Source organism: Schistocerca americana, chromosome 1 (assembly GCF_021461395.2).
Source record: "Schistocerca americana isolate TAMUIC-IGC-003095 chromosome 1, iqSchAmer2.1, whole genome shotgun sequence".
NCBI classification, from domain to species: Eukaryota; Metazoa; Arthropoda; class Insecta; order Orthoptera; family Acrididae; genus Schistocerca; species Schistocerca americana.
Window position 1 is genome coordinate 1197980661 of NC_060119.1, and position 19728 is coordinate 1198000388.

Sequence of the window (19728 nt, forward strand, 5' to 3'; positions counted from 1 at the left end):
GTACCGACAAACTTAATGTTTGGCGAGCATTCTCAATCAAAAACAATCCGTATTTCTGTAGCTATTACGTTTTCGGGAAATGCAACACCATAAACTTGCTACCGTGAGTGACAGGGATTGTGAGTGACTGTGGTAAGACTAGCACGGGCTTGGCAGTGATACTCGTTCACCTAAGTTTCAGAATATATTAATTGAGGACAAAATTTCCAACTTTTCATTTCGTGTGAAAACTTTTTCCCGAAACGTAGATTAGTGACTTTAATTGCAGCCTGGTTCACGTCGAACTACAGTAGGTTTCGCTAAAGCCGTACTATTTTGTATCCGCGGTCGAGAGAAAGATTTTGATGGACTGGACAGTGAACGTTAGTGAAAGAATTTTGTGAACCGGTACTACCACAAGTTTGAACGGAACTCGTTTCGAGTTGCTGGAGCTGCAAGAAAGAAGATGATACGCAACGGCTGTGGCATCTTGGCGGTGGCGGCGAGCAGTACAACGGGGCAGCGTGGCCAGCCTACGCGACGAGCGGGGGCCCGGAAACTGTTACGGCAGCCGCAGAGGATCGGACTTTCAGTTTCAACACGCCGAGGCTGCAGCATTCGACAAAAGATAAGTCAACTTTGTTACATTTGTCGTGTGTGTGTGTGCTGAAAGACTGAGAAACGTGGCAAGTGATAAAGACTTTGTGAATACGGTGAAGGAGGAAGAACTTTCATTCAGTGTGAGTGCTTCACACACTATCACACCTCAACAGAGAGAAGGAGTAGATGTTAAAATAAAAGGGGATGTTTTTGATGATATTTCTATGTTATTTACGGACAGTGGAATTGAGTCTGCTTCAAGTATGTCTGTTAAAGTAACTAGTAGGGATTACACTAATACAAAAAGTAACATTCAGCATGAACTCAGTAACGATCAGGTGTGTGATGATAGTGTTGGGAATGTTACTGAACCAAATGCATCAAACGTGGATACCAAATGTGGTATAGTGCCAGTGGAAAAGGGAAACAAGAAACAGTGATGCCAAAAATGGAACTAGGAAGTATGCAGGAAATGTTTGCCGCTTTAATGGGCTCTATACAGGGACAAACTCAAAAAATTAATAGTAAAATCGAAAAACTTGACAGTGTTTTTAATGAAAAACTTGAAAACCAGACTGCTGTTTTAAAAGAAATGTGGGAAAATGAATTGAAGTCATTGGAAAATAAAGTAGATGACAAAATTTCTCGAGTTAAGAATAATTGCAGAAGATCTGTTAGCATTGTAAAAGGTGAATAAACAGAGGCTTTGAAAAGAGTTGCTGTTGGAAACAAACAAAGAGTAGATGAAATTAAAGAAGGTGTAGAAAAAGTACAGGTTAAAATAGGGGCTGTAGGAGCTGCATGTGAAACTGATCAGAAAGTGTTAGCCAGCAAAATCAGTTCTGAATCTGACAAATGTATGAATGAAGTAAAAACTGTGTCAGAACGAGTGGATGAGTGTGCTAAAAATGTTCTTCACCTAACTAACCAAGTAGAAGAGGTGGAAAGTGGGTAGGATCAGCATGACGGCAGGCTATGTCAAGTTGAAACTAACCTCAAACATGGAATTAACAGCAGTGGGTGTAGTTTTGTGGTAGAATCATCCGAAATTTCATATGTCACTAACAGACAGTTTCTGCAGTAACTGCAAACGATCTCAGCAGTGGCTGTTTAAAATTCTTTTTCTTGTACATGACTGTAGGTTGTGTAATATTTCGTTGCACGATGATCTGGACATAAACGACAAGACCGAAGTTTCGATCGTATTCCGACGACCTTCCTCAGGGTAAGACTGATTTTGCAGGAGGAAAGAAGCTTCTATTTATTCTCGCTAATCGGTGTCTTGTGAAACTTCATTGGCCAAAGAATGTAATAGGATGGTGATAACGAAATGGAGAGGTAAGGAAGGAAGCTATACAGTGTGTTAACTGTAAGACGGCCGAGTTGTGAGGTGAGTGCGGGGAGAGGAGGAAGCATGCATTGGCTGGCATGGGGAGAGAAGCCGTTTGGGGGGGGGGGGGGGGACAAGGCACGCCTATTAGTTGCAGTGCTGGCACTACAAATTGCGCGTCATGCTTACACGAAAGCAGACGAAAGGCTTGGAAGTAAAACTCGCTTTAAATGTTGTACGTTAACGAAACTGAAATCGTCATATATATGTTTGTCTACTATGCGCTCACAAACCATTCATCCGATTGCAATGAAACTTTGGTGAGTTGTTCTCCGAACGCCCGAAAAGAGTAATGGAAAATGTTTCAACAGTTAGGTCAGTGTAGCATGCTTTGTCCTGTGTATGTAGCAGCTCTCACTGAATATTTGTAAATGGAGTGAAACAATTTTTTCTGCTCCCTTTCCCTTTCGCAGCATTCAATCAAACGCAATATAATTTTGCGAGCAACGCTACGTAATCCGGGTTTCCTTCTAACCGTAGGCCTACCGGTAGGGGTTGTTGGCGACTCCCGAGATGGGCCAGCAACTGCCTCTTCACTCATTTTGATAATGTTTAGCACAACTGCACAATAAAAACACGCAGAACAGTACAGCGCAAAACAATAACGAACCAGACGACAATGGCTACCTTGTACAACACAGTCAGCTACGTAATGTTGGCAGCAGTCGAAACTGCGTGCCTACCGAAGCCTCCCGACGTTTACCGACTTCTACCGATTCAGGATTAGGGAGAGGCCTGCCATCTAAAAGTTTACACACTGTACGTGGACTACCTGGCTAGAAAATGACTGACAATAGTCTGCAAATCAGCGCTTGGCTTATGATGCACACGTTTCCTTCCCTATGTAAGCGTAGATATACTGCCAGTCACTCTACAGGTCTTTGCTCACGGCAGAGCCTCTTAGGGTGTTTGCACCATCGCATCGTCCAGTGCAGACAGTGCAGAACACAGATTCGCCATGTTGACGATGATGCAATCCCCCAGTCCCCGACTTTACGCATTAGCGCTTTCTTTCCTTACACTTGCCTTTCTCCAAATGTTCACCAATGGAAAAAATTTGTAGAAATTTCTGGTGAGGTCGTCGGTCCCTAGGCTTACACTCTACTTAATCTAACTCAAACTAACTTACGCTAAGAACACCACACACACAGACACCCACGCCGGATGGATGGCTACAACCTCCGACGAGGGGACCCGCGCGAACCGTGGAAAGCCGCCTCAGACGCGCGAAACTTCATATCTGTTTTCTTTGTCATTAAAAAAATGTTTGCGATGTGGGTGGAGAGCTTTGTTGGGCGGAACAAGAGTTGTTTGTTGTTGTGGTCTTCAGTCCTGAGACTGGTTTGATGCAGCTCTCCATGCTACACTATCCTGTGCAAGCTTCTTCATCTCCCAGTACCTACTGCAACCTACATCCTTCTGAATCTGCTTAGTGTATTCATCTCTTGGTCTCCCTCTACGATTTTTACCCTCCACGGTGCCCTCCAAAGCTAAATTTGTGATCCCTTGATGCCTCAAAACATGTCCTACCAACCGATCCCTTCTTCTAGTCAAGTTGTGCCACAAACTTCTCCCTAATTCTACAAGAGTATCGATGCAATTATACTACTAAGATCTAGAACGAGGGTTCAGCTTCAAAAAATGGTTCAAATGGCTCTGAGCACTATGGGACTTAACATCTGTGGTCATCAGTCCCCTAGAACTTAGAACTACTTGAACCTAACTAACCTAAGGAAATCACACGCATCCATGCCCGCGGCAGGATTCGAACCTGCGACCGTAGCGGTCACGCGGTTCCAGACTGAAGCGCCTAGAACCGCACGGCCACACAGGCCGGCCAAGGGTTCAGCTGACAGCAATTCTAAGGGTATTTATTACATTACAATCAGAAATACTTGCACGCAATATAGTTTTCGTGCAAGTCAAACAGAAAACCTTCCACGTACACATGTGGATCCAAACACAGAAATAATCTTAGTTCGTTCTCTGCGCAGCTTAGGAAATTCTTACTTCAACAAGCAACAGTAGAACAAGAGGAAACCTTTGGTATTGTAAAAACTTAGGTGATCATCGGTTTGCAAACCGATTAATTCAAAACGTTAATAGGGAGGCGTGATGAAGAAGCTTCCACAGGATAGAGTAGCATGGAGAGCTGCATCAAACCAGTCTCAGGACTGAAGACCACAACAACAACAACAACAACAGGGAGGCGTATTTTCAATTGCTATCTAAAAGACCTTTAAAAACACATCAGATATTGGCTTCAACTTAGTAATTTTCTGTAAAAAAACTACAACAAATGTTGGTAAATGAAACACTAAAACGCGATATGTTTTAATAAACCGCTGTTCTGGATTATCGTTTTTAATGTAATGTTTCACTTAAACATTTAACAAACCCGACTTAATTTTACTGTCAGTGATATACCAGCACATTACCTGGAATCGCTCGCTAACTCATCTTCAAGCAACTGTAGCTCTACGTCGTAGCCGGCCGGGGTGGCCGAGCGGTTCTAGGCGCTTCAGTCTGGAACCGCGCGACCGCTACGGTCGCAGGTTCGAATCCTGCCGCGGGCATGGACGCGTGTGATGCCCTTAGGTTAGTTAGTTTTAAGTAGTTTTATGTTCTAGGGGACTGATGACCTCAAATGTTAAGTGCCATAGTGCTCAGAGCCATTTGAACCATTTCTTCTTCTTCCACGTCGTATTTTTCAAAGTGCGCTCACTCCCGCAAAGATGCTGTGAAACAGAGCCTAATACCGTTTCGAATGAAGCGCTTTTAAAAATCCGGATGCCTTACAAAAGGTAAAATGTTTGTGTCACTTACCTAGCTCAAGAACGTGTTGCACACTTCCCTGCGAAATGTTTTTGAGGAGATAAAGTTTACGTTGGAAAGCTTTTATTTTGTCAGCCTTACCATTGATGAGTTTATTTTCTACTTGGAATCTCAGACATAAATAATTTAGGACAGCCATAATATCTGCTAAAAATTCTAAACTAGCTGCAAATTCAGATTCTACAAAAGTGCCTTCGGGCATCCTTTCCCGTCAAAAAAACGAGGCGACGGAGAGGTGTAGTCGAATAATTAGGGAAATCACTTTCCTTTTGCTCAACCAGCCTAGCTCGGCATGTTAGGGGATATCTGGATACTCCTCTTCTGATGAAATCAAAACTTCTTTGAACTGACTATGAATGAGGGCGAACTAAGTTGACGATACGCACCACTACATTCATCACGTCTTCAAAACCGGTAATTTATACGGAAAGAGCCCCGTGGTGTGCAAAACAATGAACGGAAGGTCAATTCGGTTCAAATGGTTCAAATGGCTCTGAGCACTATGGGACTTAACTACTGTGGTCATCAGTCCCCTAGAACTTAGAACTAATTAAACCTAACTAACCTAAGGACATCACACACATCCATGCCCGAGGCAGGATTCGAACCTGCGACCGTAGCAGTCGCGCGGTTCCGGACTGCGCGCCTAGAACCGCTAGACCACCGCCGCCGGCGGTCAATTCGGCATGTTAAGTTTCTTCCACAGTAGGCCAATAAAGACTTTAAAATTTTATTTATGGCTGTGGATCAGCAATTGTAAAGCACACTTTAAGGATAGAAATAATCATTCGTCAACTGCACTAATTTTTATTAAATTAACTTCTTAATAATGTGCAGCTGGTTATAGAAAAACAAGTGTTGTATCATTTGAAAGACAAAGGCGAGCGAGTGTGCCGGACTTGGCCCAGTTCACTGCTACTAGCGCCACTTCATCATAACTTGCCTGTGAGTAGCGTACAAAGTAGTACTGCGCCATAATCTAAGGATGAAATTAAAAATTAAAGTTGCTTTTCCAGACTTTGTCAACATATGCTTCAGTATATTAATGTTAAACTTGTTAAAGCTCTTAGTGATCAGATAAATATGTTCCCCTAAATACATCTTTCCAGATGAAAAACAAGTCGCGCAAAATAATAAAGCTAGAAATCCAAAAAACTGTCAGAATGTGCAAATGTATGTCAGAATCAACTGCTACAAGTTTCAAATTGATCGAAACAACATTTCGGTCAGAATGGACGTTTTTACGAAAAATTGAAGGCGCTACATATTAGACTTAAAAAGTTGAAAATTCGTGTGAAGCTTCAGTTGGATATAAAAACATTAGCCATGGTACCCCATTAAGCTACCTCTAATAGTTTTCAAGTGATTTACTGAGAACTGAATTTGGAACATAAACGTTATTATTTTTAGTAGATTTAGTATCATTTATAATACTGATAGAAAGTTTTCATTACAGCACGTGACAAAACCCCTTAACTAATAGAGCTGTAACAAGTTGCAAGACTTTGGTGCAAATACCAATCAATACAAGGTCTCTTAAAGATGTAGTTCACAGGTCATGTTCTACTGTCAGTTGCGGTCTAAAAGTTCTAAACGGTAAAGTTTAAATGCAGGGGAGCCAAAACTTGTTCTATGATTAAAGCCAACTTAACTCCATTCATACATAAATTTCGAAGATTGTAATTTGATTCATGACAGCATTATAGAATAATATTTACAGTAATAAAATAATATTTAGAGTATTACAAAAATATTTACAGGTTGCTACGTCCGCTGCGCCCGTATACGTATAAATACGGCCTGAGAAGCAATGAGGGCTTACTTTGCACCCAGCTATCAATCGGTCCTTCTCAGTCAAGCGCTGGTTTACGCGCTGCCTCGGGTGACGTCACAGCCAGGTGGCAACTAGACGCATGTTTTCAGTACAAATAGGAAGTGAACTCGCGAGGACTGCACACTGCCCTGGATCACTTTGATTACGCGGAAGTAACTGTTTGTGTGCGGCCCGTAATGTTAACAAAACCGCGTGGCAAGTGGCGACCAATTAACTTTGATTGTTAGAAGTCAGGGTGAAAGACCATTTCATGGGAACTTAACGAAGAGGTCGCCTCTGAACTGCTCATAGTGCTGTTTATGAAAGAGACATCCTTATCATTATGATTACCAGGAATATTACTATGTTTTGTGTAACTTTTTAAAAATATAATTGAATCAGTTTGAACTCAAAACTTTTATTTATAATCATATTTCGCGATCTCGCTGAGCAAAAAGAGAATAGAAACATTTATGTCAGTGAACAGTAGAAGAATGTGGACTTGCATACTGGAAACTATGGTCAGTATGTTCTCCATCGCTTTCTGGTTGAGCACAAAAATATTTTACAGGTCCTCGTGAAATACGGCGCCTCCGCCCCACATGGTGACTGATTATTTATATTGCCAAAACCTTTTACTTTAGCGCCCCGTCTGTGGTAACGGGGAACAGCGTTTCCCAAATGAGTCCTGTTCTTTCACCTGCCATTTCGACCGCTTCTCAGATAACTCCCCTGTAGATGTGTTCTTTACAGGAATCACATCCAAGATCTACACCGTCACATGAAGGTTGTCGTTCACGCCAAGAGAAAAAAGGGCAGAGTTGCGTCCTAATATCCCTGGACTCATCAAGGGCGATTGAGTACGCTAAGAGAGTTTCAGTTCTGGCCGCCAATTGTTCGTGCAGATTCCTTGCACTGTCGCTGATTCGTCGAGATATTGTCATACTAGAAAGTGGTACTCTACTTTATGCGGGAGCGGAGGTAATGTAAGATTCCTTGTCTCTACTACGACCTACGAAATATTCTTTATTAATGGTCCTTCCATAAACCGCTTTCCAGCTCTTGCCAAACGCAGAGCAACTCTATACACTACTGGCCATTAAAATTGCTACACCAAGAAGAAATGCAGATGATAAACGGGTATTCATTGGACAAATATATTATACTAGAACTGACATGTGATTACATTTTCACGCAATTTGGGTGCATGGATCCTAAGAAATCAATACACAAACCAACATCCTCTGGCCATAATAACGGCCTTGATACGCCTGGGCACTGAGTCAAACAGAGCTTGGATGGCGTGTACAGGTACAGCTGCAAATGCAGCTTCAGCAGCATACCACAGTTCATCAAGAGTAGTGACTGGCATATTGTGACGACCCAGTTGCTCGGTCACCATTGACCAGACGTTTTCAGTTGGTGAGAGGTCTGGCGAATGTGCTGTCCAGGGCAGCTGTCGAACATTTTCTGTATCCAGAAAGGCCCGTATAGGACCTGCAACACGCGGTCGTGCATTATCCTGCTGAAATGTAGGGTTTTGCAGGGATCGAATGAAGGGTAGAGCCACGGGTCGTAACACATCTGAAATGTAGCGTTCACGGTTCAAAGTGCCGTCAATAAGAACAAGAAGTGACCGAGACGTGTAACCAATGGCAGCCCATACCATCACGTCGGGTGGTACGCCAGTATGGCGATGTCGAATACACGCTTCCCAATGTGCGTTCACCGCGATGTCGCCAAACACGGATGCGACCGTCATGATGCAGTAAACAGAACCTGGATTCATCCAAAAAATGACGTTTTGCCATTCTTGCATCCAGGTTCGTCGCTGAGTACACCATCGCCGACGCTCCTGTCTGTGATACAGCGTCAAGGGTAAACGCAGCCATGGTCTCCGAGCTGATAGTCCATGCTGCTGCAAACGCCGTCGAACTGTTCGTGCAGATGGTTGTTGTCTTGCAAACGTCCCCATCTGTCGACTCAGGGATCGACACGTGGCTGCACGATCCGTTACAGCCATGCGGATAAGATGCCTGTCATCTTGACTGCTAGTGATACGAGGCCCTGGAGATCCAGCACGGCGTAGCGTATTACCCTCCGGAACCCACCGATTCCATATTCTGCTAACAGTCATTGGATCTCGACCAACGCGAGCAGCAATGTCGCGATACGATACATCGCAATCGCGATAGGCTACAATCCGACTTTTATCAAAGTCGGAAACGTTATGGTATGCATTTCTCATCCTTACACGAGGCATCACAACAACGTTTCTCCAGGCAACGCCGGTCACCAGCTGTTTATGTATGAGGAATCGGTTAGAAACTTTCCTCATGTCGGCACGTTGTAGGTGTCGCCACCGGCGCCAACCTTGTGTGAATGCTCTGAAAATCTAATCATTTACATATCACAGCATCTTCTTCCTGTCGGCTAAATTTCGCGTCAGTAGCACGTCATCTTCGTGGTGCAGCAATTTTAATGGCCAGTAGTGTAACTACCTCTACTAGTCCTTTCCCAGCACTTTTCACCATCTTCGGGATAAATTAACGGAAGAAGAGGAAATGGAAACGAGTACACATTAGAGAGAAATACATACAGAATTGGGTTCGTTTCGCAGTACCCTTAACCAAAATAAACAAAGTACTGGTTAACACCTCATTTGCGATGCAGAATTCTCTTCTGCAAGACTTTGCAACTTCTTCAGTTCTTCCTCTCTGCTAGCCCCTATGGTTTCACTTTACTTTCCCGATTGCAATTTGCTGTAGTGTGTTTCAAATGTCGATTTTCTTACACACGCAACTACTGGACCTCTCATTAGACATTTGACTTTATCGTCACACCCTGCAAAATTAAGAAAGTCCCCACTTGGCTTTAAATGGACTTTAAGAAAACTTAGTTTTTTCGGAGCAGATTGTTCCTTTATTCTAGGAACTGCTTTGCCCTTACCAATGTCAGTATTGAATAAACCGCCAATCATGATACCCGGCAGTGCACGACGGCGACTTCACCGCGGAAGCCCAGTTGAGGCGAGTTGCGCTGTTGGACCCACTCCCTGCACCGCGCTTTGCACGGGCGTGATTTTCCGTGTGGGGAGGCCCCCTGGCTTAGGCTGTGGCGTCCGTGCTCGGTACGGGATCTTCCTCGTATTTTGCGTTGGCGTATTTACGACTCTTCCGCCAGCACACGGGCTTCCTGGGGCATGACAGCTTTTCCACTGTCACGGTGGTATTTCCCGACCGCCGGCTTACTGTGTTGCGGTAACCGCAGTAAGCGTCATAGCTGATCATAGCTGATTGGCCTCCTTGTCTCACCTACGTAGGCAACTCTCCACTCACGACGTAATTCATGTACTCAGGCAATATTACGTTTCTTCACTGCGTCCTTGGTGGAACGTATGATGTGATGTAGTAGATCCTGTGGCTGGTGGGCAAAATCGGTATGAAACCTCGTCAGCGGAGAACGTTACCTAGCCATTCACTGACGCTCTTCACATGTGTTAAGTGCATAAGCGTGATCTTCCCTTTCTTGCCTTCTTCTCTTGTTTTATTCTGGTTGCCTTTCGCTGCATTTCTTATTGTGTAGTTCTCAGAAATTGTTGTGTAGCACCCTCAGTTCTTCTTTCATATTATTTGTATCACTTATCTGGTGGATTACGACCAGTCAGCGTTTGCAGACCAGAATACTTACGAACTTGGCGATTGTGGCTCTCCGCGAGCGGATACCGACTTTGTGGCTTGACTTTTGCTACACTTTCACTTGATTCACTTTTAATACACATTTCAAACCCACAGTGACACGCACACATACTAAACTTTAATTTTTGCCGAGGGCATTTGATCTCAACGTCCAAGAAGCAAATTCAAATATTCCAAATCTTACACTTCTAGTCGACCTTTTCGGGAGCTTTCGGTTGGTAATCAGACGAATGTCAGAACTGCAAGTCCCGAAATATTCCTTGTTAGCATTCCCCCTGTCCTTCTCCCAAACAGCCCAGACATTCGGCTGCAAACGATTGCAACTCCTTAATGGGCCGCATCCAAACAGCACCCTGCACCGCTTTCTGTGTAGAATGAAAGACATATGGAAGTATGACTCAAGAAATATAGCGTGCACGATGATAACGAGGACAGCGTAATTTGGGATGGAAGTTAAGACAGTACTGACAGTGTTGAAATAAATGGTGTCAGAGAAATTAACAGTGACATCAGCCGCCGTTTTGATAAGAAGCCTTCCTCTCCTGTGTCGCTTACCTACAGTATAATCATTTATCAATATTATAACAAGAACAAAAAATCCGGATAACTACGAGTGGGAGTCGTGCATCGAGAGTTCCGTACAAACTTTATTATGTACCCAGGCAGTTCATTCATCCCGGCATTAGAGTTCGACGATTTTTCCCTCCCATCATATCGACAATGGAGAGATATCAAGATGTGTGATGTAAATGGCAGTATATTTTGATTGCATTGACATAGAAGCTTAAATCTTTTACACAGGAAAGGAACAGTAGACTTTAATATGTGGTATGAATTTCAGCTCCATATGTCTACTCGTTTCTGAGAAAAAGGGTCTTAAAAGACAGGTAGACAGTCGGATAACAAATGACATCCTGGAATGAGATTTTCACTCTGCAGCGGAGTGTGCGCTGATATGAAACTTCCTGGCAGATTAAAACTGTGTGCCCGACCGAGACTCGAACTCGGGACCTTTGCCTTTCGCGGGCAAGTGCTCTACCAACTGAGCTACCGAAGCACGACTCACGCCCGGTACCCACAGCTTTACTTCTGCCAGTACCTCGTCTCCTACCTTCCAAACTTTACAGAAGCTCTCCTGCGAACCATGCAGAACTAGCACTCCCGAAAGAAAGGATATTGCGGAGACATGGCTTAGCACTTGCCCGCGAAAGGCAAAGGTCCCGAGTTCGAGTCTCGGTCGGGCACACAGTTTTAATCTGCCAGGAAGTTTCAAATGACATCCTATTATTTTTTCGTATGATATAATTAAAAATTAACAATTTTCAGATTTTTTCCTCTACGTGTACTGTGAAGCCTTGCTTCTTGCCTAGTTGCACGATTCTAGGTAAACGCCATCATGTTGGAAGTACATCGCCATTCTGTCATGCAGTGAAACATCTTGTAGTAACAGCGGTGCAACATTACGTAGGAAATCAGCATACGTTGCACCATTTAGATTGCCATTGATAAAATGGGGGCCAATTATCCTTCCTCCCATAATGCCGCACCATAAATTAACCCGCCAAGGTCGCTGACGTCCCACTTGTCGCAGCCATCGAGGATTTTCCGTTGCCCAATAGTGCATATTATGCCGGTTTACGTTACCGCTGTTGGTGAATGACGCTTCGTCACTAAATAGAAAGCCTGCAGAAAATCTGTCACCGTCCCGTAATTTCTCTTGTGCCCAGTTGCCATGGTACGGATGCAATCGATGTTGATGTAGCATTCTCAACACCGCCGTTTTTGAGATTCTCGATTATCGCGCAATTTTTCTGCTACTGGTGTGCGGATTAGCCGTGACAGCAGCTAAAACACCTACTTGGGCATCATCATTTGTTGCAGGTCGTGGTTGACGTTTCACATGTGGCTGAACACTTCCTGTTTCCTTAAATAACGTAACTATCCGGCGAACAGTCCGGACACTTGGATGATGGCGTCCAGGATACCGAGCAGCATACATACCACACGCCCGTTGGGCATTTTGATCACAATAGCCATACATCAACACCATATCGACCTTTTCCGCAATTTGAACACGGGTAATGTATCACGAAGCAAATACCGTCCGCACTGGCGGAATATTACGTGATACCACGTACTTACAAGTTTGTGACTATTACAGCGCCATCTATCACAAAGCGAAAAAAGTGGTCATAAAACTCTGAACGTAGCTGCTAAGGTTCAGTGACTGCGTCAGAATTATATTGGAACAAATAAGCCCTCTGTCACCAATATTAAGTCAAAATTGACCTGGTTTCAACGCTACTATGAGAGTCGTCTTCAGAATTAGACTAAGACAATCTAGTTGCAACCCTTGTTCACAGTACGAGCAGCCCTTAGCGGCTCGCCATCTCACAACTGTTCACGACGTCGTCTTTCTGCATCTTTTCCAGCCAGTACAAACTTTAATTTTATTAATATACTATATACCTAATACGCTTTAGAACAGTTAGTCTAATTCTGAAGACGACGCTCATAGTAGCGTCGAAACCTGGTCAATTTTGACTTAATATTTGTGACGGAGGGCTTATTTGTTCCAATGTAAAACATTCATATTTCGTTAAGTACTACACGAATATGTAATAAAAAATGGCGGTTCCTATTTTAAAAAACGCAGTTGATATCCGTTTGACCTATGGCAGCGCCATCTAGCGGGCCAACCATAACGTCATCTGGTTTCCCCCTTCAAGCTAGACAAGTTCCGTTCTTTGTAGTTTTTTCGTTTGACGCTTATTTCGTGAGATATTTGGGCCGGTCACTATCAATGGACCACTCTGTATACATTTATGAGGGAGAGGGAGACAGAGAGAGAGAGACAAACGGATAAAAATCACGATGATTACAAATCAACAATCTTCGGATTTTTTCCTACGTTAGTGGGTAGTACGGTATAGGCTTTGATCTGTGGGTTTGCGAGATTACAAATATGTGACATAAAGGCCCGTATCTTTTGACTGCATTGACATAGAAGCTTAAATTTTCTACATCGCAGGGGGACCATAGGCTTAGTAAGTAACGTAAATATGAACCTAACACGTCTACCTGAGGTTTCTTAACAGTCGGATTGGTAGAAAGACAGATAAAAGAACGGTACTGTAAGGGTTCCGTTTCTACCGTAGTAGTAACCACTATGGGATCATTCTAGAAGTTGATTAAGTGTGAGCATATTATCAATAGCTTTGAACAACTTTCATAGATCGCTTACGGGACTTCACTCTTTCGGGCCGGCCGCGGTAGCCGAGCGGTTCTAGGCACGTCAGTCCGGAACCACGCGGCTGCTACGGTCGCAGGTTCGAATCCTGCCTCGGGCATGGATGTGTGTGATGTCCTTAGGTTAGTTGGGTTTAAGTAGTTCTAAGTTCCAGGGGACTGATGACCTCAGAAGTTAAGTCCCATAGTGCTCAGAGCCATTTGAACCATTTTCACTCTTTCCCTGTTTCTTGGCTCCCTCAAAATTAGGGGTGCAGCTTATATTCGGGTGTGTCATTATGGCCGTTATGGTTGTGTAGATCAGCATAGTGACAATTTATTGTAAACACAGTGTACAGATGTTGACCCTGTACGTTATTTGTCTTATATAACGTGAACCCTTACTCGCCCGACAATCCTGAAGGTTTTATTGGTTCATCGGTCCCGTGTAACACCATGAATAAGTGAATGAATAAATGAATGGTGCACTGTACCTCTTCTTGCCCGGGGCTAACATCGGTGAAACGGCACCCGTCGAGCTGGTCCGTGTTCTCCTCATTCAGCTGGCTACAGGTGAAGCTGCTCCAGTCGATGTACGTCGGAGCAAACGGGATAGCTTCGTAGCGTCCAGGTAGCAGCAGCAGCAGGAGCAAGAGCGACGACAACGCCAGATACACGGTGTTCACCGGAGCCATGCTGCAGGCTCTCTGCAGCTGTGACTGAAGGCGTTCCCGCCAGCTGCCGAGAGCGGTTCTTCCCCGCCAAGGCTAGCCGGCAGACGAAGGTCATTTCTTCGAAGAGCCTCGCGCATGTGCTCCGTGCGCTGGGCAGTAAACAGCAGCGCCGTAATGTTTCCCGACCTGTACTCGTCTCCGAGAGCGTCTACGCTCTCTCAAGCAGTGCCTGGGAAAGAGCGCAGGGCACTAACACGACAGATAAAAGGACGGACGCACTGAATTACACACCTCTCATCTGACTTGGAATTCTGGAGGACATTCTTAAACGTTGTGATTATCTCGTAGGCAAGGAAGCAACTTTCAAAGAATGAACACCTATTTCAACAAAGGTAAATGAGTGAAACACAACTGTCTTCCGTCATAAATGTTTCTAGTAAACGATATACGTAGATGAACAAACACTTTCCGTGTTTTTAATAACTTTTCTTACGTCTTGATCACGATTTTATTTTTCCAACAACCTAACACGTTTCGACTACACGACATTTTCAAAGAAAGTGTTATTTCAGTCATATAAAATTTGTTATTAGATACCTTTTATCGCGTCAACGTTCTCGACCATGAGACAAGTGCAGATTACTACCAATGGAAAATTGTGGAAGCCAAGTAGACTAAACGGCTAGGGGAGCTGGGTACGTGGTACACGGTGAAATTTGTTTCTGTTTACAACCACAATTTTCATCGTTGCATCATGTAAAACAATTTGATCACTAAACATCGAAATCACTTTGCAATGTTTTACAAAAAGGTTTTACTTTACAAAACAAATTGTAATAGACTACTTTTTCTTTTTACGAGTACGTTGGAAGAAAGGCCAGACTGGCGCTGTGGCAAACTGTCTGTTTTGTAAAGTATTATCTTTTTGTAAAGCAATACAGCAGCTCGGCCCTACGCAGGCATCCTCTCCCCGCACGACCAATAAAGAATTAAAAAGCGAGAGGTAACGTCGGGTGCATTCCTAAACTTTAAATTGCCGACACTAACCCCTTGAAATTCTTTTTGATATTTACTGTTCTGCGTAAGGCACCATACAGGTCACCTGTAATGAGGGTGCCATTCTCACAAATAAATATTTTGTACAACTTTTCGAATTCTAAAGGAAGAATTTCAGAACTCGTAAAGCTTCTGTTTTTTCGATCTGTAGTCAACACCAGTAAGTGAACATACACGGCATGTAGAAAGAAATTTTGATAGTGTGGTCAATTTACAAAAGGGATAAGATGATATTTGTTCGGTGTGAGATTTAAATTTGCGTCGTCCATTATTGCGGTACTGTGTCACTTACCGATGTTATATAGTACAACGTTTACACTGTCGTAAGTTCTTCAAATAACAAGTTTCAGATCAAGCTATAACGTACGCTGCTGCTGCATCGCGTTCATTAAAGCATATACTTCTTGAGATAAAAGCGTTCAAATTTTACGCTCTGTTCCTTTCCCACGAATGTAAACGTCTTCGTTACGGATCTAGGCTGGCGCAATACTGCCCAAGAACAACTTTCAGTCCACTGTGTCGCTTATGTTGACATGCATGTCTCTTTAAAATCGCACAAGAAGACACAGTAACCAGCAAGGGCTAACTCAGTGGGATTAAATCGATAACTTTAACTAACGAGCCCGTTATCGTTACTGTAGCAGGTTTATGACGAATTTGAGAATACAGGCTGGTAAATCACTGACAATATTTCTTGACGTAGCACAAATAATTAAACGGTTTTGTTAACACCTTGATCGTATTTTGAAATTATAACAAGCGTAAGATACTATTTGACCTTGTACCGATGCTACTACTAGCTTCATCGTCATACCTTTTCAGTTCTATAGGATTGTTGCCGTCGAACTGTTCCAACTGTACGAAATTAATGTCTGAATGTAGATCCACTGTGCCTAAATTGAACGTAAGAGACTTAATAAACAGTTAATTATTCGATATTGATACACCTTAGAAACATTTTGAGTGTTTTCGTAGTATGGTGTCATTCCGTAATTTTTTTTCTCTGCAATTTGGGCAACTGCATACTAACGGAGCCGCAGTGTTTATGACAAACAAGCTGAAATGAAGTATCTAATTTGGCCTTCTCTCAAAAATAAATAACACCCAGAAATATCTTTGGTTTTCTTTAAATATTTAATCCCACTTTAAATTAAAATAATTAATAGGCGTACTTTTTTCCTTTAAAGTTTGTCTTTTACCTCTCAAAGACTTCGATCACAGGGGCTTCCAAGGTATTGTGCTGCCCATACCTTTAAAAAAGTTAATTTTTTCACACACTTAATACAGTCGAGGGCAGCGTGTTGATCTTAAGAAATATTGTGTGTATACCATCGTTACTGCTGCCTTAAGGAACAACAAGAACCTCTCTCTCTAGCAGTCGGCGCTACATCTGCGTGCCGAGAAAAAAGTTGTCCATTCACATCAAGCTCTATCTGTCTAACTCCCTCTAGTATATGTAAACATATAAATTACAAATCTAAATGCTCTTTAGCTACACTCACAAAATTTGAGGCGGAACAAGTGCCCCTGTTCGCCTATACTTCATCACAATTCTGCAATAGGAACCTCCTAACAACGGACGCCTTCAGTGTGGACGGCAACCACGAACCTTCTTTAAACCCGTTTAATTTGGCAGATAAAGAGCGCTTGCCCCCCTTCCCAGTAATGAACAAACCTATAATCAACAAATTTAACGGTTAGTAACCACTATAATTATTCATGACGTGTCGATAATTATTTGCGAGGCGCTGGTCCTGTTGAACTCTGTTTTCCCACTAGGTATCTCGACCAGTGGTTTCAATGCTGCTTGTGGATGCCTTAACTCATCAATTTGAGACATCAGCTTTCGGTTCAGACTCCTAAACATTTACAAACGCGTGAAGTAATAAAACAGAAAAATTGCAAAAATGCAAAATCAATTCTACACGTTGCACTCTTTATTTCTTGATGGTTACCAAGGTGGTATGAACAATAGCACTGTGGATGCTTACTGTAAGTAAAATAGAAACGGTATGTACCACTTACCCCCGTTCCTACTTTCTTATTCACTATTGACAAGTTTCTGCGTCACTCCTATTTGACATTTTACTTACACACCTGTACTCACACTACCAGGAGCCCTGTTCTTACTGCCGCCTCACTTCACCGGTTCCCGCTATTACTAACTTATCTTTCTCTGTTTTTAAACTCTCTAACCTACCGCCACATTAATGGATCCAACAAAATGGTTCAAATGGCTCTGAGCGCTATGGGACTCAACTGCTGTGGTCATCAGTCCCCTACAACTTAGAACTACTTAAACCTAACTAACATAAGGACATCACAAACATCCATGCCCGAGGCAGGATTCGAACCTGCGACCGTAGCAGTCGCACGGTTCCGGACTGCGCGCCTACAACCGCGAGATCACCGCGGCCGGCAATGGATCCAACAGTCCACGATCAGACCCGTTATTTCTGATGATACCATCTTCCTTCGTAGTCCCCAACCATAGATTCGGATGGGGGAATATTTCATCCGTGGAATAATTTGCCCACAAGGGTGCCCTCATACAACAGAGTAGCACTCAGAAAAACAGCGGCTGTAGTTTTCTCGAGATTTCAGCCGTATGCACTATCAGCACAGGAAGCCTTTGTTGGCTTATGTTGGAAGACCAGATCAATGGATCATGTAAGCAGACTGTTGCGCTTCCAAGTACTGAAAAGATTGATTAAGCACAGGTTAATCTTGAATGAGATTTTCACCCTGCAGCGGAGTGTGCGCTGATATGAAACTTCCTGGCAGATTGAAACTTTGGGCCGGACCGAGACTCGAACTCGGGACCCTTGCCTTTCGCGGGCAAGTGCTTGGGCAAGCAGAGCACTTGCCCGCGAAAGGCAAAGGACCCGAGTTCGAGTCTCGGTCCGGCAAACAGTTTTAATCTGCCAGGAAGTTTCACAGGTTAATCTTATCTGTCAACAGATATTCCTCCGTTGTGATTGCACATATTGTACGAATATTTCTACCGCTGACGCTTGGAAGCCAATCGACCTCGGCGAGGTCCATGGCTAATGAGTGGCTTCTACATATTTTAATTTTTATTATTATTATTATTGTGTTAAACAGCCCTAACGTGTATTGCAATTGAAAACATGGTCCAAGGAGGCTGTATTTTTATCATTATCTTTGCGATCGGCCAACCTTTGGTCATTTTCGAGCACGTATCTTAAGCTTTTAGATTCGCTTTACATTGTAATTTATCGCTGGAACATTTGGACAGGAAAACGTCTTACTTCTGTGTTACATACACCTAAAACCAATTCTCGGTGTTTAGCTTAGGATATTCCATACCGAAATTAGAAAATATATATTCGGCTCCTTCAGAATAGGGAAATGTGCTGATATTCCCCTGTATGTGCTTTTATCTGTCTTATCGTGATGAATCCGAAGAGAGAGACACATTCTGACCAAAAGTAGCCACATACCGATTAGCAGATACACTAAGTGATCAAAAGTATCCGGACGCTTGGCTGAAAATGACTTACAAGTTCGTGGCACTCCCCATCGGTCATTCTGGAATTCAGTTTGGTGTTGGCCCACCCTTCGCCTTGATGACAGCTTCCACTCTCGCAGGAATACGTTCAGTCAGGTGCTGGAAGGTTTCTTGGGGAATAGCAGACCATTCTTCACTGAGTGCTCCACTGAGGAGAGGTATCGATGTCCGTCCGAGAGGGCTAGCACGGCGTTCCAAAACATCCCAAAGGTGCTCTATAGGATTCAGGTCAGCACTCTGTGCAGGCCAGTCCACTGCAGGGATGTTATTGTCGTGTAACCACGCCGCTAGAGGCCGTGCATTATGAACAGGTGCTCGATCGTGTTGAAAGATACAATTGCCATCCCCGAATTGGCCTTAAGCAGTGGGAAGCCAGAAGGTGCTTAAAACTTCAATGTCGGCCTCTGCTGTGATAGTGCCACGCAAAACAACTAGGGGTGCAACCCCCCCCTCCATGAAAAACACGACCATACCGTAACACCACCACCACCGAATTTTACTGTTGGCACTACACACGCTGGCAGATGACGTTCAGAGGCAGTCGCCATACCCACACCCTGCCATCGGATCGCCACATTATGTACCGTGATTCGTCACTCCACACAACGTTTTTCCACTGTTCATTCGTCCAATGTTTACTCCGTACACCAAGCGAGGCGTTGTTTGGAATGTGTCGTTTATGAACAGCCGCTCGGCCATGAAATCCAAGTTTTCTCACCTTCCGCCTAACTGTCATAGTACTTGCGGTGGATCCTAGTGCAGTTTTGAATTCCTGTGTGATGGTCTGGACAGATGTCTGCCTATTACACATTGCGACCCTCTTCAGCTTTCGGCGGTCTCCGTCAGTCAACAGGCGATGTCGGCCTGTACGCTTTTGTGCTGTACGTGCCCCTTCACGTTTCCACTTCACTATCACATCTGAA

At 43.6% G+C, this 19728-nt stretch overlaps 1 protein-coding gene across 3 annotated transcripts in view; it reads right to left on the minus strand.

Annotated features, from left to right (window-relative positions):
• LOC124619779 (toll-like receptor 2) overlaps nt 1-14243 on the minus strand; it is a 119865-nt gene extending 105622 nt beyond the window's left edge. For 2 of the 3 annotated variants that reach the window (XM_047146369.1, XM_047146381.1), the window contains exon 1: nt 14038-14243. In XM_047146369.1, coding sequence (XP_047002325.1) covers nt 14038-14238 — 201 coding nt within the window. In that variant the 5' untranslated portion in view covers nt 14239-14243. The remainder of the gene's footprint in view (nt 1-14037) is intronic. The other variant, XM_047146377.1, reaches the window with a different exon arrangement.
• Nucleotides 14244-19728: the final 5485 nt, after the last annotated feature.